This window comes from Perognathus longimembris, chromosome 2 (assembly GCF_023159225.1).
Source record: "Perognathus longimembris pacificus isolate PPM17 chromosome 2, ASM2315922v1, whole genome shotgun sequence".
Classification (NCBI taxonomy): Eukaryota; Metazoa; Chordata; class Mammalia; order Rodentia; family Heteromyidae; genus Perognathus; species Perognathus longimembris.
In genome coordinates this window covers 4,836,991-4,861,803 of record NC_063162.1, presented here as the reverse complement: position 1 = coordinate 4,861,803, position 24,813 = coordinate 4,836,991, and the positions used below count along the sequence as shown (strand labels likewise).

General features: G+C 50.5%; 1 protein-coding gene across 1 annotated transcript in view; it reads right to left on the bottom strand.

The window, feature by feature from the left end:
- Adam12 (ADAM metallopeptidase domain 12) overlaps window positions 1-19,593 on the bottom strand; it is a 248,540-nt gene extending 228,947 nt beyond the window's left edge. Inside the window, exon 1 of the mRNA XM_048336123.1 lies at window positions 19,512-19,593. Within this exon, the coding sequence (XP_048192080.1) occupies window positions 19,512-19,593 (82 nt within the window). The remainder of the gene's footprint in view (window positions 1-19,511) is intronic.
- Between the last annotated feature and the right edge of the window lie 5,220 nt (window positions 19,594-24,813).

The following is a 24,813-nucleotide window of genomic DNA, read 5'->3' as shown; positions in this document are numbered from 1 at the left end:
GAATGTGAAGAGATATTTCTCCCGAGAAGACAAATCAATCACCACTCCATATATGGAAAATGGTTCTGTACCACTTATCACTGGGAAATGCAAATGAAATCCAGTGAGATATCACCTTACCCATAAGAGAATGGCTACTACCAAAAAAAGAAAAAGAAACGCAGACAACGAGTATGGTCAAGGAAGAGGAGAAAGGGAATGCACTATTTCTGGGAACATAAATTAGTGCATTCATTATGGGAAACTCTTTAGAGACTCTAAATGGAATTATACGATCCAATGGTCTCACTTCTGGAAATTCACCTAAAACTATGAAGTCAACATGTCCAAGACTTGCTAGCACTCTTATGTTCATTACAATACTATTCACAATAACCAGATTATAGAATTAACTTAAGCGTTCATCAGTGATCAAAAGGATAAAGAAAATGAAGTACACATATCCAATGGAAGACTACTCAGTCTTAAAAAATAATGTCATTCACAACAACATGGACAAAATTGGAGAACATGTATGCAGAATGCAATAAGATGAGCACAGAAAAACAACGAGCACGTGTTCTTACTTAAATGCATAATGGAAAACATGTTTACCGAAGGCTTAGTGACAGGGGGATGGGGGAAAATGGCCAAAGGAAACAAAACCTTAGATAAGAGAATATTGTTTTGTGTGGAGACTTACTGCATAGAATGGAGACTATGGCTAATACTGTACTACTATAATGCATATTTCAAAATTGCGAAGAGAACAAAATTAAAATGTTCTCACCGCAAAAAAAAAATACTATAAATATCTGAAGTGATGGATATGCTAATTCTCTTTCTTTAATTATTCCACATTGCATTCATAAATTGCAACGTCACTTTGTACTCCATAAATATATACAAGTATAAAATCATAACATCACTTTGTACCCCATTAATATATACCAGCATAATTTATCAATTTACAATAAAAAAGAGAAATGGGTATCATTATAGCTATAAAAATTAAATTACAATCAAGCATTACACATTCTTTATACTAATGAATATGAAAATAAGGGTACCAGAAAAGATTTTCCAGGAAAGGAAACATCAGCAAAACCAACTCAGTAAGAAACAACAAAACCCCTGAGCTTGGAAGAAGTTGAAAAACACGAACAGATTGATGTCTCGTAAAGATGCTGGGCCTCGATAATTTCAAGGGACAGCTTTTAAAGCCCCTACAGACAGATTAGTGTCATGTAACTTTTACTGCCCTGAAAACACACATCAAGCCAAAGACGACCCGGGGAACTTGAGGATTGTGGCGGATCCTAGAAGGGCCCTCAGCCTTCGCTCTGCCTCCCTCCACTTCCAAAGGGCCCCTTGCCTGGGGCTGCGATGTGGCTTTGCAGCTCCTCTGGCGGGGGGCTCATCTCCCCACCCTGACCCCCAGCTTGCCCTCTTCACCCGGCGGTGCAACGTGTGCGGGTTAAGACTCCAGTCAGGGATCTAAACGGATGCACTCGTGAGAACATCCTTGTTCTTGTGCCTCTGCCATCGCCACGAGAACAGGCCACGGTGGCCTGCAGGAGGCATGTTCGAGGCCCTTGGAGAAGAGGACGGGCGTGGTGGAGAAGAGACACCGGGGTTTGTGCCCCTTAAAACACCAGCCAGCCAAGGAGAAACGAGACGGCCAGATCCGAATCCTGGCTCGTGACACAAGCCCCGTGTGGAGACCGTAAGCCACCGAGTGTTTAATCAAAAGACAATACTCAGATGAAAGGGCTTTAGCATTCATGTAGGCATGGGAAAAGTCAAATTCAAATACTTGGAGATACAATTTAATGGCATATTGAGCATGTGGTATTATCCTGAAAAAGTTGAATGTGTCCCCAAAATGTAAAACTTTTGATATAAGTATTATTTATTTCTCTACCAATAACTAGTTACATGATACATCAATGAATAAATTTGCATCAGTGGGTCAAAGCACCGAGGGTTTTATGTCTAACATAGGAATTCAAACAAAGAACTCTACATAAAGAAACTATATAAAGAAATCCTATACAAAGAAAATAGAGAAACACACAAAGACAGAGATGGGAAATGGCATATCACAGGAAGTATCTGAGAATCAGTGAATACAATCTGATATCCAAGTCTGATTATTTTTTTAAAACTAGAGATAAGTATATCTATAATCCTAGTCAGCCCAGGAGGCTGAGATCTGAAGACTGAAGTTCAAAGCCAGCATGGGGAGACACATCAGAGGGACTATCTCCAATTAACTAGCCAAAAGCCAGAAGTGGAGGTCTGGCTGAAACGTGGCAGCATGGGGAGCTCTAAGCCCAGAGTTCAAACCCCAGCACTGGTACAGACAAACGAACCAAACCAGAGACAGACCTTGCTTTATCAATAATCAATTTGCATCTTAAACGAACAGTGAAAGAATCCCTGGTAGAACAGCAGGAGTCATCAGGTTAAGTCTGAAGGAGAAGAGCAAAGCCCCCGCCTCACACATTTGCAAAGCTGTTCTTTATGTGTCAGTATTTGTTAGCACAATAAATAGAACTGAGAAATAAATGTTAGGAAAGAGAAATTATTTATAGGTAATATGATTTGTTGCCTAGGAAACCCAAGGAAATCAACTAAACATCTACTAAAACCAGCAAGATATTTCAATAAACAGACCGGCTCCAGAAGGTCTGAATGTAAATCAATACAAGAAAATACCATTACTAAATAAAATTGAAAAGCAGATCCTATTATAATGACAAGAAAAGAGAAATAACTAAGAAAAAAATACATCTATAACCATAGTCAGAGATGGATGCTATTCAAACAAAATTGTGACTCACAGAAGGGTAGTGCCATAATATATAAATACCCCTTAGTGAAAATCAACTAAGAAAACACAAATACTTCAATGCAAAAATGACCAAAAGATATGAACTGGTCATTTTTTTAAAACCACAAATCACATATTGAATGAAAAAAGTAAAAGTAAGGGAAATTTCGAGTGTGTTAGCATCTACTGGAACTCCTCCTCCTCCTCTCTCTCTCCCCTCCTCCTCCTCCTCCTCCTCCTCCTCCTCCTCCTCCTCCTCCTCCTCCTCCTCCTCCTCCTCCTCCTCCTCCTCCTCCTCCTCCTCCTCCTCCTCCTCCTCCTCCCTCCCCCCCCCCCTCCTCCTCCTCCTCCTCCTCCTCCCTCCTCCTCCTCCTCCTCCTCCTCCTCCTCCTCCTCCTCCTCCTCCGTTTCTGTGAACTTCTGAGGACTTCCATCAGCCTCCCCCACGTCCCTCTACTCCCCAGGGAAGGAATAGAGATGTGTATCAGAGACCTTTGGTAGAAAGAGCTGGACAGTGAGGCTCAGATTCCTCTGGGCCCCCCATCTCCTTGGCTCTGTCTACAGCACATCTGTTCTGGTGAGGAGGCGTCCACCACATGTTAAGGGATATAACCTAATCAGTAAGACTCCAGCAGGACTGGCCACTCGCAAGTTTGGAAGTGAAGTGGTATGTGTGGAATACATGTGCCAAATAGGCAGGAGACCTAAAGCAAACTCTCCAGCCAGCTTTCCAGGGCAGTCGTCCCACAGAGTCCTTGTGGGATTGGTTCCAGGACTCCTGGGAGATACCAAAGTGCAGAGATGCTCAAACTCCTCGGTTAAAATAGCATGGGGTTCACCTGCGATCCATGCACAGCCTCCTGTAGCCGTTCAGTTGTCCTTTGGCTGTTGACAGCAGCTAATACACATGTCAATAGTCCTGGGGAATCACGACAAGGACAGGCAGGATTTCTCTTTTGCAATACAGGGGTTTGAACTCTGGACTTGAGGCTGGTAGGCTGGTGCCTTACCACTTGAGCTACACCCCCAGTTCTGTGTTGCATCAGATATTTTCGGAACAAGGCCTCACTTCCTGCTTAGGTGTATGTCTGAACCACAGCCTGAATGTTCTTATTGCTGATGTACGGGGTAGAGTCTTGCAGACTTTCCTACCCAGGCTTGGCACACGGATTCTCCCAACTCCAGCTCCCCAGGTAGTATGGGCTAGCAAGCACACACCTCAGCACCCAGCTATGGGTTAAGAAAGGGTCTCTCAAACTCCTCTGCTCAGGCTGCCCTTGAGCTGTGGTCCTCCCATCACCAGCCTTCCTAAGTAGCCACCCTTAGACAAATATTTGGATCTGCAGCTGGATGGATCTGCAGGGGTGGATTCTGCCGGCCCAGAGGGTCGACCTTAAGAACGAATAGGGTGAACGAATAGGGTGATCGCTCACGATCAGCTTCCTGGAAAGTCAATTTGTTTCGAAACCGAGAAGGGGGTTGTGCCTTAAAGGAACTCTCAAAACCCCAACAACAAATTTGAAATGCAGATTAAAAATGTTGTAAGCTAGGAAATTGGCAAAGAAAAGATGATATCGTTGGTAAGGATAATATCACCAATGGACGTTTTCAGGGCAACAGGCAGGAAGGAATATAAAGGAGCACAGCCACTGGACGGCAAATGGTAGCACACAGTCAGACTTTAAGAGGTGCTCACTCCTCTCTGAGTTCGCCGGTAATTTTAATGCGATTCCGTTCATGTGTATTGTGATTCGCTTCTGGTTCTAAAGTGTATGGGGGGCTGGGGATATGGCCTAGTGGCAAGAGTGCCTGCCTCATATACATGAGGCCCTGGGTTCGATTCCCCAGCACCACATATACAGAAAACGGCCAGAAGTGGCGCTGTGGCTCAAGTGGCAGAGTGCTAGCCTTGAGCAAAAAAGAAGCCAGGGACAGTGCTCAGGCCCTGAGTCCAAGCCCCAGGGCTGGCCAAAAAATAAAAAATAAAAATAAAAAAATAAAGTGTATGGGGAACTAGTCAGGAAAGTACAGAACAATTGTGAAAGATCTGCGTGAGGGGCTTAGACCTGCCTGATGTTATTACGATCCAGTAGCAGTTTAGACAGAGTGATAGAAGCAAACTAAAGTGAGGTTGACTCAAACATGCCTGAAAATTTAGCATATGGTCAGTATATGATTTGCAATCACTGGAAGGAGCTAGTGGTAGTCACTGGGTAGCCATTTGAAAAGAAGTGATTTTTTGTTTGCATCAAAACAAATGCTGGATGGGGCTGGGGATATGGCCTAGTGGCAAGAGTGCTTGCCTCACATACATGAGGCCCTGGGTTCAATTCCCCAGCACCACATATACAGAAAATGGCCAGAAATGGCGCTGTGGCTCAAGTGGCAGAGTGCTAGCCTTGAGCAAAAAGAAGCCAGGGACAGTGCTCAGGCCCTGAGTTCAAGGCCCAAGACTGGCCAAAAAAACAAACAAACAAATAGAAAACAACAAAAAAACAAAAACAAATGCTGGATGGATGAGTGACTTAATGAAAAAACAGCTCAAGCCATAACATTCCTACCAAACAGCACTCATTCCACCTGAGCATCACGTGGTCTTTCTGGATCTCCCAGGAGTTGTATGCTCCTTCCCGTCACTTTGTAACCTGCAAATAGGTAAACTATTCAACAGCAACCACAAAAATATAACAGTAAAATGAAAAAAAGCTCAGCTTAAAAGCGCTAGGACAACTCAATCCAGAACCAAGCAAGAAAGGAAACAAAAACATATTGAGTGGATATGAAAAGACACAGCAAGATAATCAACTTAACTCCTTCGTGAATAGTTAAATTAAATGTAATTGGATTAAATATTCCAATTAAAAGGCAGAGACCCACAGAATTCACTAAAAATGTAAAGCCAGTTTTAGACTGTTTACAAGAAAAGTACTTCAGGTGTAAATACAAACATGCTGAAAAAATCGTTTAAAGGAACAGGCTTGTTTTTTTCCATATTGTTAAAGAATATGGTTGCGATTTTTGATGGGTATTACACTGAATTTTTAGATAGCTTTGGGAGGTATTGCCATTTTCACGATGTTAATCCTGTTAATACAGGAGTATAGGAGGTTTTACCACTTTCTTATATTACCTGTAATTTCCCTTACATTTTTAAAGTTCTCACCATACAGGTCTTTCACTGCTTTAAGTTGTTTTCTGGGTTTTTTAGGTTATTGCAAAAGGAGTTGCTTTCCATACTCTGGCTCCACTCTTCTCATTTTGGCCTACAGAAAAGCTACTGATTTTTGTGGGTTAATTTTATACCCGCTGGGAGAGGAATCTATGGGGCTCTTTAAATACAGGATCATGTCATCTGTTAGAGGGCAAGTTTTACTTCTTCTTTCCCTGTCTGGACACTCCTTATATTTGCCTCTTGCCTTCTTGCTGTAGCTAGATATTCCAATATTATATTGAAGGAGAGTGGAGAGAGTGGACATCCCGTTTTGCTCCAGGTTTTAGAGGAAATGGTTTTAAATTTTCACCATTGAGTACAATGCTGGCTGTTTGTCATATACTGCCTTTATTATATTGAGGACTGTTCCATGGAATCCTAGCTTCTCCAGAGCTTTCGTCATAAAGGTGTATTGACTACAAGGGCTCAGTAAGGTCATAAGGTTATATAAAATTATGCTTCTTGAAATGAACTCCATGAAATGGAAATAAGAAGTCTTTTATTATGCTATTTGTGGTTCTGTTTTTTTTTTCCTTTTTTCCTTTTTTTCTTTGTTTCACTCCCTTCTGTCCTTGTTTTTTTTATTTCTGTACCCTTTGTCTTGTATATGAGTTTATCTGATTTGGGGAGGGGAAGGGGAAGCAAAGAAATGATGGGGAAAAGGGTGAACCAATGCAGCAGTGAAGTCCACTAGACACTATGTTAGAAATGAAGTCAGGAGAGGACAAACGGAGAGAATGAGGGAGGGGGGTCACACTGTTCAAAGGGAAATGCAGGGCTGGGAATGTGGCCTAGTGGTAGAGTGCTTGCCTCGTATAAGTGAGGCCCTGGGTTCCATTCCTCAGCACCACATATATAGAAAAGGCCACAAATGGTGCCGTGGCTCAAGTGGCAGAGTGCTAGCCTTGAGCAAAAAGAAGCCAGGGACAGTGCTCAGGCCCTGAGTTCAAGGCCCAGGACTGGCAAAAAAAAAAAGGAAATGCACTCCTTATTTGAAACATATATCTGTCACCCCTCTGTACAGCACCTTTACAATAAAATTAAAAACAAATCAAGGAAAAGGCTACTCCATGCCACAGGTGGCCACTCTAAGCACTCAGGTATGGCTGGTACTGGAGTAGATGTCAGGGTAATAGCTGCTTGCAGATGGTGAGGAGTTCTCCTAGTGACAGGCACACAAACTCAGAGACTTCAAAATGCTTGAAGGACAGAAAGGGTTAGGGCTGCACAGAGAAGACATTGACAACTTGCATTGAAGGCTTCTTCTTCCTTTCACTAACTGACAGGGACAGTAAACGAGAAAGACAGGGAAGATCAGATAACCCCACCAACTGCTAGCATTTACAGACTGGGACCCGGTTGATAGCTGTGGAATGCTCAGTCCCTTCAATGGCTCACAGAACCTCCAAGGCAAACTAGACATGTAAAACATGTGTAAGACAGGATCCAACAATATTGATAGAACAACCATAGAGAATCTATTGTCTGATTATAAGAAAATGAAAACAGAAATAAGTATCTAAAGGATACCTACAAAAAAAATCCCCAAATGTGGACACTGAAAAATATACTTTTAAATACATCAAGCATCCAAGAAAAATAACAAGGGAGATTTTTTTTAATGGTTTGAAGCAATGATAATGAAAATGCTTCTTATGAAAGTTCATTATACACAACTAGAGAGAATTAGATGGGTGTGTTTACATTTTCAAATAGTTAACCAGAAAATCAGGAAGTTCTCCACAGTCCAAAGAGACACCACAGCAGATAGAAGAGCAAATCACAGACAACTAGGAAGAAAGAAATGACCACAGGACTGTGATCAATGGAATAAACACAAGAGAACATCTCTGAAACTTAAGTTGGTTATTTGAAAACATTAATAAAATTATTAAATTCCTAGCCAGAGAAGAGAAAAACTGATTTCGTAAAATTAAATTTCAGGAAGGAAGAAGACACGGATTGAAGACAACCTGGGCAAAATATTAGCATAAAGATTTTTTTCCCGCCAGTAAGTTTGCTGACTCAGAGAGTATAGTCATATTTTTGAAAGGTAAAAGTTACCAAAACTGACACAGGAATAAGACATAATGTACCACCTTAGGTCCGTTAAAGAAATTGAATTAACAATAAAACTCCCCAGGGTGCATGTGCATTCTCTTTCTCTCTGTGTCTTTGTCTCCGTTTCTCTCCCTATCTCTCTGTCTCTCTCACTGCCAGCCCCAAACGGCTACAGTGATGAATACCACCCAATATTTGAGAGAGTAATAATAACAATCTTACAGTAATGCACAAAATACAAGAGGAGGGAAAACCTCCCTAGCTGTGATGGTGAGGCTAATGTAAACCCCAAAACCAAAACTAGACAAGAAAATAGTGAGTAAAATATCATAGACCAACCTCTCTTAGGAATAAAGACAGAGTAAAGAAATCAAACTCAGACATGTTCAAACTGCACATTAATGTGTACATATGTATAGTGCATATGTATATGTATGTATATGATATAGACATGTATAAGATATAAAACAGAGTACCAATGGTTATGCTAATTTGTGGAACCTAGTCGGATCTTGAAGTCCACATTCCCAGGTCTATCACTAATTAGGCCACCCAGTTGCTGTTTATATTAAACTGCTTCAAAAAAAACGAATTTCATTATTCCTTTGATAACCTACTTCAATAGTTCACAATCTCAGCTCATTTTGCATGATGTTTCTGGAAAGCCCTGATAGTAAACACCAGGAGAATTACAAAAATAAATAGGACACAAGTCCAAGAAATGTTCTTTTTAAATGTTTGAGAGCTCATCAACAATAACCTTTCATGTTACGTTTCCAAACTTTCATCTATAAAAATGTTTTCTTTTTTTTCCCCTCAAGCCATGGAAGTCACCCAGTGGGGAGTAAACAAGGTAATGCAAGATGACCTGCGTCCACATGTGACCCCAAACCACGGGGCGGCGGGGGGGGCGGGGTGGCAATCATTTCTGTGCTCTCCTCCCGTCCTCTTCCGCTGTCTGGTCTTGGTGAAGCCTGGCTGCTGGGTGGGAAACCCGAGGGGCTTCTAGGAACGGGGACGACCGTCCCCCCGCCCCCCCTCATCTAGCAGCTCAAGGGCTGAATTCGTCACTGAGTTTGGAGGCAGATCTTCCCCAGCTGAACCTTCAGACCAGACCCAGCCGGGGCGGCCCCTGGACGGAGGCCCGTGAGGAAAGCCATGCCAGAGGACCAGGTGTGTCGCTCCGCGTGGGACCCACAAGGGCGGCGAGATAAACAGGTTTGGTGTGAGAGCTGTCACCTGTCACAGGGCAGGAGGTCACTATCTAGTACAGTCACGTGAGTGCATTGACAATTTTATACGTACTGTCTACATCCGTCGGAAGTAATTTCCCCTGCGAGACAGAGCAGCGGAAAGTGCGTACAACTGAGAAACCGAGTTGTCTCTGTCAAGAAAACACGCAATTTATCTGGGAAATCCGTGTGTTAGCACAGAACAAAGGTCCCCACAAACAGGTCCCTCAAAGGCCAGGCCTAGGACAAGCCCTGGGATCCACACAGAGAAGACGCGAGCATTATTCTAGCTCCATCCTCCTGGGAGTGGGCCGGGCAGCCCTGTGTCCGTGTGGGGCGGCTCTCCTCCCCGTGGGGCCTGGGGGTTTGCCATCGAGCGCCTCGCAGGGCGGCTCTGACCGGGCAGCTCAAAGCTGCAGGAGTGAAGGCAGATCCCGCCCTGGCCGTGCCTTGGTTTCTCATCTGTGCGATGACACTGCAGTGTCACACACCGGGAGGAGCACGGTGACACGACGCTTTCACACGCGTCCTGCCAGGGGCTGGGCCCAGCTCCTGTACGATGTGAGAATTATTACGGGGATTGCCGAGGCTCTGGTGAGCCCAGTCCTGCGTCTGTGCTGCCTGTGAATAAAGGAAGTCATGGCCATGCCCCCCCCCCCCCCCCCGCTTCCTGCTGGACAGATCATCCCCGGGGACCTGGGGTCTCCTGAGCACGGAGTCTACAGCAGTGTCTGCCTCCCAGGGGCGGGGCCCAAGCTGCAAGGAGAGCGCCAGAAACAGTGCTGACCGTGGAAAGCACGCGTGCAAAACTGCTGTGTGCCTTCCTTAATTCTACCCTAAACGAGGGCGTGTGCCTTCAGGAAATAGGGCTGTTCTGCGGGTACACACTGGTGACACTGTAGCTAGACGCCATTGGGTGCTGACTGTTACACTGAGCAGGTATTTTTTTGAAAATCCACTTGATTTTTGCAACTCTGGGGAAATGTACCAGTGCAAGGCTCAAAGCAGATTAGGAAGTTCTCGTTTTCACTCTTGGAAAATAGTATCAACGTTTAGTCTTAGAGCGGAGCATTTCTATCAGATTATAGAAATGATCTAACGTTTCTAAGTTTGTGTTCCTCAGAACCACCGGCGGCAGAGCTTCTAGCTGGCTACCCGGTTGAAATCACGTGTTCTAATTGGTAATTGCCACCAAAAGTTAAGAGTACATGTATATGCTTCATTCACACAAAACAAGAAAAGTTATTTCCTTTTCCTTTCTTTTCCTTTTTGTCCCAGTACTGGGACGTGAACTTTCCCTTAGCTTTTCTTTGAGCCACACATCTGGCTTTTTGCTGGTTAATTGGAGATAAGCGTCTCACAGACTTTCCTGCCAGGGCTGGCTTCGAACCACGATCCTCAAACCTCGGCCTCCTGAGTAGCTTGGATTACAGGTGTGAGTCTCGGACACCGAATCCAGGATTCCTATTTTGACAGCGTTTTTTAACCACTACCTCCTCAGCACCTTGATGCCCATTTTACGTTTCATACGGGTCCTAGTTCTTCTCTTAGGCTTCCTCTCAAAGCCTTTTCTCCAAAAGAGCACAGAAAGTTGGGACGTGTAGTACAGCATCTTGCGTAGCAAGCGCAAGGCCCTGAGTCCACACCCCAGTACTGCCCTAAAGAGAGTAGGGTGGGGGGCAGAGGAAGCAGGGGACTGGGACCACCCATGCCTTTGGCTGGGTCTGGCTGCTCCCCTCCTCTCTGAAGCTCTCCTGCTCCGTCCTCCGCCACCCCACCATGACCACAGAAGGCCCATGATGGTGCTGTTTGCTCTGAGTAAATGAGATGGGAAGCTGTTGCTAGTAATAGGACAATCCCATGTAGTCCTGGTTAACAAAGAGATGTGAGCTTTAAAGAGGGGGAGGAAAGGAAGAGCTCGCTGTCCCCCCAAACCTCCATCAGCCCCTCTGTGCTATGTGGAAGCAGCTCTGACGCCCATCAACCAGGAGCCAGCGGGGCTGGAAGGAAGCTCATGGGAGCTGAGACCTTGTGCCTGCCCCGCCATGAAGAATTCAAATGACACCACGTGTCCCCTGTGTTGCCTAAAGAGAAGACCGAAAACGACAAAGCCTCTCCCCAGCCCTTCCCTGCGTTAAGGCTCAGCCATGCCCAGATAGGCAGACCGCGCTTCTCCTCGGTTGACAATGAAAGAAGCCGAGTTCAGGAACGTTTACTGGGCTCCTCGTGGTCAGGCGCTACCTAGCAAGGCTAAGCTGCACTCAAAGGGCCCTGCTCCCCCCACGCCCGGGCTCCCGGCTGGATCCAGACCACCTGTCAGTTTCCTCACTGTCCCTGGGGAGCACGCCGACGCCCTCGGAGATGTTCCACTGGGGTGACAGCAGCGACACTGCGGTGAGATCGCGTTATTTTATGTCACTGCTGTCTGTAGGAAAAGCAGGTGGCTGCGTGTGAGATCTCGTAGGCTTCGCCACAGTTGTCTTCATTTGGCCTCAGTTACGTCCCATCCTGTCCCTCTCCCACCCCGTCGAGAAATCACTGTCTTACTGATGACATCTCTGTAGCCAGTGGCTTTAGACGTCATCTGCACCAAGGAGGAAGAATGAAAAGCTCGTGTGTGTGTGCGCGCGTGCGTGCGTGTGTGTGTGTGTGTGTGTGTGTGTATCAATCTTGGGGCTTGAACTCAGGGCCTGGATGTTGTCATTTAGCTCAAGCCTGGCACTCTACCACTTGAGCCACACCTCTACTTTTGACATTTTGATAGTTTAAATGGAGGTAAGAATATCACAGACTTTCCTGCACAGGCTAGCTTCTCACCTTGGTCTGCAGATCTCAGCCTCTCAAACAGCTAGTATTACAGGTGGAAGTCCCAGGTGCCCGGCTGTCTAAAGACAAGCAGAGGGCTGGGGATATGGCCTAGTGGCAAGAGTGCTTGCCTCGTACACATGAAGCCCTGGGTTTGATTCCTCAGCACCACATATATAGAAAATGGCCAGAAGTGGCGCTGTGGCTCAAATGGCAGAGTGCTAGCCTTGAGCAAAAAGAAGCCAGGGACAGTGCTCAGGCCCTGAGTTCAAGGCCCTGGACTGGCCAAAAAACAAAACAAAACAAACAAACAAAAGACAAGCAGAGTCAGGAAACAGAGCAAAGAATCTGAAATCCGTGACAGCAGACAGGCAGGCAGCGAGAGTTTCAGAGGGTCCGTGAAATTCCGAGGAATAAACAATGTCCTAAGGACCAAGCTCTCCTTGTGAAATGTCTTAACGAATCAAGTACTCAACACAACCAGAATTCCATGACAGCCAAGCATCTGGTTTCTTCCAGAGCAGCCAGTGGAACAGCAACCCGCATGGAGCCATGCTACTCATTCCCAAAGTTGCAGAGACTCAGATGAGTGCTTACCATGTCAGCCTAGTCCATCTCCCCCATCCTGCCTGTCTCTCTGGGAACCACCAGGAACAACTTCCGTGTACACTCCCGGAAGCTGGACGCTTCTGGCAGAACTGCAGCTGTTCTCACTTTGCCTCTGTCAGGGGAGATGGGAACAGCTGATGCCCCCCCCGCCCCCTGCAAAGCTCAATGGGTCCCCATTGTCAGCACCCCTCGCCCTTGCAGCTGCCAAGGAGAAGGCTTGCAGGAAAACAGCTGGCTGGCTTTCCTGATGAGGGTTCCGAGCACAAAGCCGAGACCTGAGCTGCCAGGGCGCAGCTTTATTGCCTGCGCATCTTCAGGAGTCACACACCTCCCGGTGAGTGTGAGCCATGAGGAGTCAGTGTGGATTTTCACACCACCGTGTCCTCAGCTCCTTGCCCCAATCTGGGATTATGTTACGTACGCAGCGAGTGAAGGCGCTGATGGAAGGAGCCCAAACACCAAGGCCGGGGAGTTCTGTTTCTGAAAATATGGCGGACTACACAGAAAATCTTCCCACTGAAACCTAGAAGATTGCCAAGGGAAATGTGACCACAGTTTTAGAGAAGCCGTGTTGCTGAACTAGGAAGAAAGGGAATTATAGGGAAGTAAAGGAAATCCCAGTCAGAGCCCTTGCACATTGCCAGTGCCATGGAAACTTGGGAGGCCCTGCAGATTCCCAGCAAAATGCAGGAGCTGTAGGCACAGCGACAGGAAGTCACTTGAGAGTAAGCCTTGCGCACATGGAGATGGAGCACGGAGAGGACACTCTGGAACAAAACTACAGCTCGAGCTGGGCAGAGAGCCCGTGGTACAACACTTGCCTAGTGAGCTCCTGGCCCCGGGTTCTACCCCCAGCACGATAAACAATAAGAAAAATATGCAAACAAACACAGATCCTTGAAGGATTACCCATTCCTAGGTATGGGGGCTAGACACCAAATGCCTAGAGGAGATGCAGAATGGCTTATCTCTCCACCCAGAGACCAGCGAGGGTGGGGGTTGAACTGGAAGCCTTTATCCCATGGAGGTGAAGACCGGAAGTACGAGCGCATGGTGTAAGGTTTCCAAGATGAGAGATTCATGTTAGATCAGAGCCGACACAGGTGAAATCTCCAGGCACCCGTCAACATCAACAGCTCCACAAGAAGCTTCCTGAGTCTGTATCGTCACTATGGATACACAGGACTCCCATAGAAGGGGGTGGGGGGAAGGGAGCTGACAATTTGGAATTGCAACACATTGCAAGAGGTAATCAATAATAATAATAAAAAAAAGAATTTGCCTCCTAAACGCCTAATGGAATAATTTGAAAGGGAGGACAATATAGAGACCCAAAGTTATTAACGACACAGACAAATACAAAGAAAACGTAGTGGCAGGGTGCTCATTTTCAAAAGACCTGCCAAGTTTGAAAATGAACAAAATATACCTTCCATAAATGAACGATTAACTCACTGGAGATTTTAACTAAGTCGGAGGGCCGTGTAAACAGTGATTTAGACCCAGCTCAAAGAAGTCAGGGAAATCATATTTTGACTTGGTGACATGGCCTGGTATGTATAGAAGGAGCAAGAAAGAAGCGGAAGATAGAACAGTGAGGAAAACACAGACCAGATAACAAAGAACAGAAGCAGCCGATAAGGATTTCTCACGGTGAGTGGATTCAAAAGCAGAAACGCCAAAAAGATAGAGATATGCACACAACACATATACGTGTAAGTGTTATATATATATATATATATGCCTATACACTCCTTCTGTATGTATCTATACACATGCGTGCACGCATATACATATATACACACAAACACAGGTACATGTGCATATAAGTTGTGCGTGTGTATATGCCTATGTGCGTGTGTATGCGCACACGTGTGCACATTCATATAAAACTTGTGATCATCAAACTGCAGAATGACACATTCCTATGTGAGCACCGGTGTACACAGACACACACAAAACAAGGAGAATGCATAAATCATACCGATCACCCAGAAGTGTGAGGACGACAATCCTCCCCATTTCCACCTTGCCAGCAGCTGGAATGACAGGTGCGAGCCACGCCCCCCCTCCCCCATCCAGGCATGCGTGTCTGTGTGGGCATGGAACGGAACACCAGAACACGGGAAGAGGAGTGACGGAGGAGGGAGGAGGAGCTGGAAAGGGCAGGCTGTCCGCAAGTGCGATGCTCAGGGCAGACACGGGAAGAGGAAAACCAAGCTAACCTGCACTACTGTTCCATTCTGCTTCAAGGCAAACTCACTTAGGGCCTCCTAGCCACCGAGGCGGTTGGCGTGTGGACTGGGGGGGGGGGGGGGGTGACAGCAGGCTGGGCTGGCCAGAGCGGCAGGCTGCCCTCGTCAGCATTGCCTGAGCGCCTGGCAGCCCTCCGTCCCACGCATGCCAACGGTGACTACAGCCGCACAGGGAGCACAACCGTTCCTCCTGACACGCTCGTCCACGTGAGAGCAGCGTCGCTTCCTAATCCCAGACACTGAAAGGCCACATCCATGTGGAGAGCTACTGCACACTGCTTCGTGGGGGGGGGGGAGGAGGGAGGGAGGCAATAAGGCCAAGAGGTTAGAAAACACACGGAAGAAAGATGTGGAAATGCTTCTTACACCTGCCTTTTATAAATCAGAACACGGAAGGAACAAGAAGGTTCTTAGGATTCAGGCGGCTACTATATGTTATGTATATAACACACATCTAATATGTCTATGTGTACGTGTATGTACACGTATACACACACACACGCACACGCACACGCGTCCCTGCAACCGTCACCGGTGCATCCAGGTCTACCTACACCAGGAAGAAACGTGCTTAGATTCTTTAAATGATGTATCTTCACTTCTTAAGAGATTTTTCTTTTTTACAGTTTGCACAGCTGCAGCATTTGTCTAATTAGGTATATATTGACTTTGCGTTTTCATAGATTTTGCAAAGAGAGTTTAACAACAGTTAAAAACTGATTTAATGGTTGTTTCCATCAGAAAGGAGAAGGAGCTCAGTGCCGAGTGCGAGGAGGAGCGTGTGTGTGCGTGTGTGCGTGTGCGTGCGTGCGTGTGCATGAGTGGGGGGGGGTCGTGTGGCAGCCAGAGCTGTGCTGGCTCTACATGAGTGGCGTGGACTCCCAGGTGCCCTCCCACAAACGACAAGGCGGGAATACGCAGGGCCACCGTCTAAGGCCAGGGTCTGGGGAGAAGATTCCAGCAGGAGAGAGCGTAGTTCCGGGGTGGCTCACCTGCCTCGCATGCATGAAGCCTGAGGGTTGAGTCCTAGCCATGGAACATGAAGGAAGATGCAAACCGCTTGGGCCAGGGATCTCCTGTCCGGCGGAAGAAGAGACATCATGGAATCCACAGGAGGACTAGAAAGCCTGGAGCGTGGGGGCCAGCAAGACGCCGGAAGGCTGGCTGCCCCGGTCAGGTCGGGCCCAGGCCGGCCCAGGGGACTGGACTCACAGCCCTGGGACTCCTTGGGAGGCAGCTGTCCCTCCAGGAGCGCCGGCCACCCTGAGTGCATGGACCCAGGAACACTGAGGCAGAGAAGGTCTGAGCTCAGCACTTCCAGACACACAGAGGCAAGGTGGTAATGAGCTGTGCTGAAAGCAGAAGGATTGGCTTTAAGAGCAGCGTGGGGTCCTTGTTCACCCCGCTTCTCCGCTGAGCTCACAGCCTATACCCAGCTTAGATCAGGCAGCTAGTGGGAGACTGGAGGATTCTTTCGTAGAGAACATGACTAACCGGAGGAGAGAAACAAGAAAGCCTAAGCAGTGACAGAGGGAGCGCTCCAACAAGATGAAGGCCCTGCAGTCAACAACTCTGTCTGTGGAAACACACAAGATTCCCAACGTCTCATAATGAAATGGCAACAGAGAGCCCAAACCAGACACTCAGAGAAAGTCAAAGATGGTATAGCACATGGGGGAAAAAGAATCTCAAAGCTCACATATTCACTTTAAAAAAATCATCCCGTGTGCGGCTCACAGTGGCTGTGTGTTGCAGTCCGAAAATCCTACCTTCCTGTAAAAATGGAATTGGATCTCTTTGCCTTTTGCTTCTTTTGCCCTATTACTGCCTAGAAGGAAGATGTGATAGCAAGAGACACGGCTGCCACCACGAGACCATGAGGAAGGACATCAGCACAAATGCCAAAGCCCGCGCCCAAGTGTGGCCGCTACAACGGAAGGCGCCGTGTCTCCGGCCGTGTCACTGACCTTCCAAACCTCACGACCGCTCCCTCCATGAAGAAAAGAGCTTCGAAAACAGTGCTGCAATCAGCTGAAGCCAAGTACACAAAGAGTATTCCCAAACCTCTTCCCCCATCCTCCCACCAAACCACCAAACACGGTGCCACCTCAGGGAACAGGGGACCCCGCACCCGAAGCATGGGAGGCGTGTTTCTGGGATTTGGGTAGGAAAGGTCATCCCAAGGTGACCTCTGACCCCTGTGCCACCAAGTAACCAAGTCACACGGGGACGGGAGGGCCATGGGCTCCAGGAAAGATGACACCAAGGAAAAAAAGAACTTGCACTAGCTGGGTGCTGGGGGCTCACGCCTGTAATCCTAGTTATTCAGGTGACTGAGATGTGATGAGGATTGAGGTTCGAATCCAGCCTGGGCAGTAAAGTCTATGACTTGCATCTTCAATTAGCCACCAGAAAACTGGAAGTGGAGCTGTAGCTCAAAGTGGAAGAGTGGTAGCCTTGAGCAAAAGAGCTCAGGGACAGCGCCCAGGCCCTGCCTTCAAGCCCCAGAACTGACCGGAAAAGAGAAAAGCACTTGTATATCCAGCTGGTGGCAGACAGTAATGACCTTGGCCTTGGAGAAAGCACAACCCTCCTGGTGGAGAGAAGGCAGTACAGTATTCCGGAAGCTTCTGCACAGGGCTCTGACTGCAAGCTGGGTGGGTAGGAAGGCACCTGGGAGGGGGCGTGGCCTTACCAAGGGCCAAGGCTCCGCGGGTGACTTGGTGAGGGTCAGCAGGGGCGGCTGGAGGAGGCAAAGGGAGCCCCCTGTGCACTGGGGAGAGGAGGGACAGTGAAGATTGGCAACTGGAGGATTCGGGCTCTGTTTTGAACCACGGGTTGAGTTGCCACTAAAGGCACCACGTGGACAGTGTGCCTGAGCTCAGGCGGGAGCCAAGCTCGTGACAGGCCCTGCCCAGGGCAAAGCATCATTCCTCCGCTTGCCAACGCGAAGAGATGTTATGCTATCTACCTAGATCTTTAAGCACCCTGGACGGCATGATTGGGGAACTGATTAAAATATCACAACACGTCAGCATTAGGAGGCACAGATAGAAGGATCCTGATTTGAAGCTAGACAGGGCAAAAGTTAGATGGATCTTTCACCGCACAACCCTACACTCCCTATCTATTGGGGGGGGGGGGGAGGGCTGTAGAGGGGATGAGAGAAGCGGGGATAAGAAGGGAGGAGCCGAGAGAAGAGAAGGGAAGAGGGAACGACATGCCTGGAGTCATGTCTACCCCAAGGACAAACTGTCCACTAAACTTGTAGCCAAGTAATAATAACACTCCCCATGAAATAACTTTGTATTATTAGCTTCATTTAATAAACATGTTCCTCTAAAAAAGTATCCTCTATGTTCAGTAGATCTCTGGATACATTTCTTCTACCAAGCATCTGCCAAATGAAAGACCACGTTGAGACTTTGTTTAAAATTTTGTTTTCAATAAACATGCAAAGGAACAAATTTGTTAAAAAAAAAAAAAAGGAGGAGAGGAGAGGAAAGAAAAAAGAAAAACTCTCACAAGTCTCTCAAACTACTCGCACTTTGGCAACTGTTATTTCGCTTGCTCCCTGGCCCTTCCTGTTTGGGTTTGGTTTGGTTTTTTGGTTTTTTTTGGGGGGGGGGTGTCCTTTTATTTAATCATGAATTCCCCAGTTAGCCTTTATGGCTGCGATGTTGGCAAGAACGGGTTTTAACCGTTTTTAAAGTAGGGCTGGCGACACCTGGGGTGGGGGTGGGGGGAGCGCGGGGAGCTGTTGACAAAGGAACCCGGGTTCAGTGGACTCCCAGGAAAGCCTTCGGGGGTCCAGGGCTGTGAGGCCCGGGAAAAGGGCTCACTGGCGGGGCGGCAGCGCCCCTGGCGGCCGGCGGGGCGGCAGCCGCAGCGCGGGGCTGTGAAGGCACCTGCTGAGCGCGTCCTGGGCGCGCCCCGGGCGTCCACAGGTGCGGGCTCGGGGTGGGGGGTGAGGGGGGGGGACTCGATGCCCGCGGCCCCCGCTCTGTGCCCCGAGCTAGAGCCCGCGCGTGCCGGACACGAGGTCGACACGGCCATTAGCGACCGCCCAGAGCGCCGAGGGGCGCGGGAAGTCTCTGAAGTTGGGGCTCTCTTTCCAAGTCCCGGGGCGCAGGGGGCGGTGGGGTGGGGAGGGTGCGGAGGGATGGGGTGGGAGAGAGTCAAGTCATAGGGGAGGAAGGCGGGGCGCGCAGCGGGCTCACCTGGACGGGGAGCCCCGCCACCCCGGGGGCAGACCCAGAGACGGAGGGCGCGCGGGGCCTCGCGGCGGGAGAGGGGCTGGGACGCCCCACGCGCGCCCCTCCGACGGCAAGTGCAGGTCGCCAGGGATCCCGGAGCCAGCGTCCCCGGGAGGGGAGGGGGGCCGGGCTGGCCCGAGGCTGCGATCGCGCCCTGCACGCAGGCAGGCAGGCGGGCACCGGGGCTCGGGGGCCCCCTCCCTCCCGGGGGTCGGTGCGTGGCGGGGAGCGCGCGGTGGGGGGGCGGGCTCCGGCCTGGGGACTTACCTCGGGCTGCGCGGGGCGCCAGCAGCGCCCCGGCGAGGGCGAGCAGGAGGGCGCGGGCGGGCGCGGGCGGGCGCGTGGCCATGGTGGCCGGGCTCCGGGGCGGCGGCGGCTCTCGGGGCGGGCGGCCAGCGCCGCACCATTCCACGCGGGCGGCGACCGGGCGCGGGCTTTCCGGCCGGCTGCCCCCGCGAGCGCCCCGCCGCCGAGGACCGACTCTAGCCTCGCATTTGTTTCCTAAAGTTTCCTGGTGAGTGTGCGTGCGTGCGTGTGCGGGCGCGCGCGTGTGCGTCCGTGTGTGCGCGTGGGCCTGCGCGCGCGCCCGGGGCTGGCACCGCCGGCCGTGACCGTGGCGATCAATGGGCGAACCGTGGGGACGCGCGGCATCCGTCGTCGCGGCGGCGGGGGCGGCGCGGGCCTGTCAAATGCATCCGCCGCCGCCGACAGTCACCGCTCCGGTTACCGTGGAACGAATGAGCGGCCCGCCCCGGGCGTCCCGCGGGTCCTAGAGACCGCTCCCGGGGACCCGCCCCGCCCACCCGGGGCCCGCCCCGCGCCGGGCTCGCGCGTCCACCCCGGGGGCCGGCGGGTGCGGGGCGCCTCGGGGGGTGGGGGGGGGGCGGCGCGCGGGCGGCACCGACGTGGCTCGGCTCTGCGCGGGCCTCCGGAGCGCACAGGCCCGCCCTAGGACCAGGGGGCCGCGGGGCCCGGGCGCCCGGGGCTGCCAAGAGCACACGCGGCCGGCGGCGCGGTCCAGCTTTCCAGGCTGAGACTGGAAAGGATGACTGGGCTCCTCGCTGCCGGCTGGCAGGGAGCTGGGGGGACGCGAGTAGCCGGTCTGGAGGGAAGGCGATCCACCGCCAGGCAGCCCCCCCCCCCCGGGCCCCCAGATGGGCATCTCGCGCCCGAGGACCAGGCTGGGCTTGCAGCCTCTGGGCATGGCACTCTGGATGTATTGCTCTGGGGTTTATGGTGATGGATTGGCGCAGGTTTCTTTCCCGTGGCCAGGAGTCCGCGAAGGGTGTAGGGTGACGTTTCACGAACTTTTCCTGATCCTACCAGGCACCTGGTTTGGTTTGCTAGAAATAGTTTCTCTGGCACCCTCCTATGTCTGCATAAAGGCCCTCCTGGGGCGGGGGGGGGGGGGGGGGGAGGCCTGGGACTGCAGGGGGGAGGGGCACCAGGTGTTTGGCAACACCCAAGTGAAGGAATGGATGGCCTGGCCTTCTAATCCCAGCTCCGGTTTATGAGGCTGAGCCTGGCCTGGCGGTCAGTGCTTGGAACACGGCTAGCTAGCCACTGTCTGGGGCCTGGGGAGGAACAGTGAGCGGGCCACACAGAAGCGGCAGGACGTGGGGCAGGTACACCCCCACGCCCACTCCGTGGCGCTCTGAGGAGCCGTCAGGGTCCAGGGCAACGCCACCCCCAACCCAGACTAATGAACTCAGATTCTCCTAAGTGGGGCTGAGCCAGAACAGTTTTCAAAGCCCAGGTGACTGTACTGCAGCCAGGCCCGGAACCGGCACAGAAATTCCGTTCTGCCCCTGTGCCAGCATTTGGAAAAACTCTGGCCCGTCATCACCGTCCTGCCAAAGTAGCTTTTCTCCCCAGCTCCCTGGGGTGCTCGCAAAATTCCCCCCCCCCCAAACCAGGGGTTAAGAAGGCGCAGGACTTTAACACGAGCAGCAAGGGGCACTCATCAGAGCCAGGACGCTCCAGTGTTCGATCTGGAGACAGGGGCTGGGGGGGGGCTCTCCTCCTAACCAGTATTGCACATCCTTTTGTCCATTAGCTCATTTAATCAGAATTAGCAATGCTACATGAGGGGAATGGAAAGCCAGACGAAAGAGAAAGACTTGTGTGTCTCCGAGGATGAGCCAGTAAATCACTGTTATTACGCAGTGTGAGCTGGTGACTTAACGTATTGAACAATAATTAGGTTTGTGGGCTGCTAGATCATTTATGAGGTCCTCGGTGCTTTCTGAGAGTTCTGCTACAGTGCCGCGCTAGTCTTCCACGTCCCGAATGCACAGATGAGGAAACGGTTACAGACATTACAGACGTCAAGGAGCTTCCCCAGCTAGGGCCACGGAGAAGCAGCAGCTCCAGACTCAGCCTCAGGCCTGCCTCCAGTCACGTCTGAGTCTCTGGCCCTGAATTCCCAGCTCCGGTGTTAGCGTCTGTTAGTTGAGAATCAAATAAATGCAGACCTCCATGCTGAAAGAGGCCCAGCCAAGGCTTCCCACGCATCGGCTCCCTGGGAGCGTGGCCTGTGGCTTCTGACGAGGAAGAGCTGGAAAGAATGGGCTTAGCAAGTGCTGACCTAGGTGATCTTGGCTCCACAACTACCCTTCCAGAGAACTACATGGGGCGAGGACCAAACAATGGTTTCCTCTATGGTCAATGCAACAGACCTGCCTGGGAGTGGGGGGGGGGGGCAGGGGCATGAGCACAGCCTGGCTCCACCCCCTGACTGGGGAAATGGTCTCTTCATGGCACAGGGAACATCAGCCAGCCGAGGCCTTCCTCCCTTCCTCTCCCAGTGCTCCATTTCCTTCTGCTCCTCCATAGTCAACTGTCACTCTTTCCTCCAAATGTTTAATCTTTTTAAATTTAGGAATTGCAACAGTTTTATTTTTCTCCCCAAAAATGGTTAAATGTGCCACCCTCCTCCCCAAAAGCTGTCTTTGAGTTTGACTGAATGAAACCAAACAGTCATTGCAGGAAGGGAGGTGGAGAGGGAGGGAGGGAGGGAGGGAGGAAGGGAGGAAAGGAGAGAGAGACATGGAAAGGAAGGGAGGGAGGAGAGAGGGAGAAAGAGAGAGAGAGAGAGAGAGAGAGAGAGAGAGAGAGGAAAGTCCTAGCCACACACCCCATTTTCCAAACCTCTAGATCACCCTCTCTGTGGACTGAGGGGTCTGGCTGATACTCCATTCCTAAAGACTTCATGTACACCAACAGTGGCCAGCTAGGCCAGGAGCAAAGCTTGGGCCGGGCAGATGGCCTGCCTTCAGATGGGAATTCTGCCCCCCTCATTCCCAGGAAATGGAAGCATCAATACTTCGCATTCAATACTGGACTGTGAGGTAATGGTGCGGGGTCACAGGCCAGGATCTGCTCATTAAAATTTCAGATAGATGGCTTGTTGTCCCTTCCTTTCTAGAAGAACTGACCTTTGCGATCCTGTTTCCTGTGTGTGCTATTTTTGTCTTAAAAGCCTGGGCATTCACAATGAACAGGGCACTTATTTCCTACCCCAGCTCACAGCTAGCTCAATGGACACTGAGATGAAGATGGAGGGCAGTGTTGTGAAGCCGGACGGTGCCGGCCGCTCTCCTGGTGGGGGCATGCCTCTCTGCAGCTCTCCACCTCCTGATGCAACTTGAGACACAACAGCTTTTCTCTCTCCAGGCACAGCTCCCAAAGCTTGCTGCAAAAGTAAACAAACACAAGCACCCATGATTAGGATTCCTGGAAATCCTTTTAATTCCGTCTCTTAGAGAGGTTGAAACTCTAGTTCCTCTTGGCCCGGAATAACAAAGAGTCCATTTGTCTTTTTGTAGATTTTCTCTCTGCAAGAACCCACGCCTTCAGCCCCTCCACTCGGTGAGCTCTTCCGGAAGCTCTGATCCATCTCCATGGTGCATGCCAAAGAAAGAACGGGGGAGCTGGGCGGACGCTCACCGGGGCTGTGGATCAGAAGGGCCGGGAAAGCCCTGTGTCACCTGCCAGTTGTCCATGTGACCACCCATCTACCTGGACCTTGAGGAGGCCCCGTCTTCCCCGCCGTGTCACCCTGTGCGACGTGACAGGTAGCACTTGGGAGAGGCTGCTGGCACATAGAAATGGCAATGGCAACTATGAACTCACAGGGAGGACTGAGCAGCTGGGGCTATCCCTTCTTTCATTCAAGAAGGGGCCAGGGGTCCCAATCGTGTTCTGCTGTCGTTATCAAGAACGCCCTCTTCCCCCTCACCAAATGTCTTGCTTTGCCAGCAGCAGGCCGATGTGATCCCTTCTGGAGCTAAGCCTGCCATTCCAAGGCGGTGGCAGCGGGAGGAGGCGGCCACCGGGGCCGGACCCCGCCATTTGACTGGGTTCCTTCAGTGGCGGCCTGGAAATACGTAGCAGGCAGCAACTGCGGCACCTGGAACACAACAGTCCCGGGAGTGAAGTCCGCCATGGTTCTCTGAGCGTCTTCACACCGTAGCTGGCTAGTCACCTGACCTGAGCTGAGCCGACACTGTTGGCAAGGACAGCCATTTGGGTTGTTGCTTGTTTTTACCAGCTACCTAAGAACCCTGGTCTTTGCCGACGGCTGTATCTTGACTAGATTCAGGGGAAAATGCGACTGGAGTCATGGTTGCTCTTGGAGCAAAGATACTCACGCCACCAGGTTTCCTGTTCCCCAAGAGGCTGCCTGCCTCCCAGAGTCTGGAAGGGCCAGAGTGGCTGGGGGCTGGGGGCTGGACTCACAGACCCGCGGGAGATAAGCCGGCCTCCATATCTCGTGTCCAGCAGACTTCCTCCCGGGGAAGAGGCAGACCTATTTTACAGTGATTTTCAAGGAAATCCAATGCAAGAGGTACATACGCTATACCGTTGTTTTTCTCCTTTTGCAATACTGAGGTGTGAACTAGGAGCTGTGCATTTGCTAGGCAGGCGTTCTATGGCTTGAGCCCTCCTCCTAGCCCTTTTTGCCCTAGTTGTGGTTGTACAGAGTCTTGTGGTTTGTGACCAGGCTTCACGGAACGAGGACCTCCCCTGAGCCTCCCACACAGCTGGATGGCACCGCACACGGTTAGTTAGGATAGCACCACACTCACTTTTGCCTGGATGGACTGGCCTTAAACCTCTGACCTCGACCTCCCAAGTAGCTAGGATCACAGGTAGGCACCACTGCACTTGGCCTACGAAACTCTTTTTTTTTTTTTTAATCTGGATGTCAAACTGGGCCATTCTCCCCCCCCCTCCCCCATTCCTGTGCTCTTGGCATTAGAACACAGCCTGGACTCAGGTCTCTGTGTGCACTGGAGTGTGACTCCCATTTCTTCTTCACTGTTTTAGGCAAATCAGCCCCTATTTCGTTTACGTGCCCCTTGGGCCCTATTTTCACTCTCTTTAATCACGTTTGTTGTTCTCTTTTGGACCCATTCCAGTTTTGTGATTTCTCTCCAACTGAGGAGGCCAAACGTGGTCACCCGGCTCCAAGAAGGGTCTGCACAAGGCCCAGGGACGCAGGGGGCTGCTACGTTGCCTCTGGTGGGGGTCTCGGCCCCTGCGACTCCTCTGTGGGGAGGCCTGA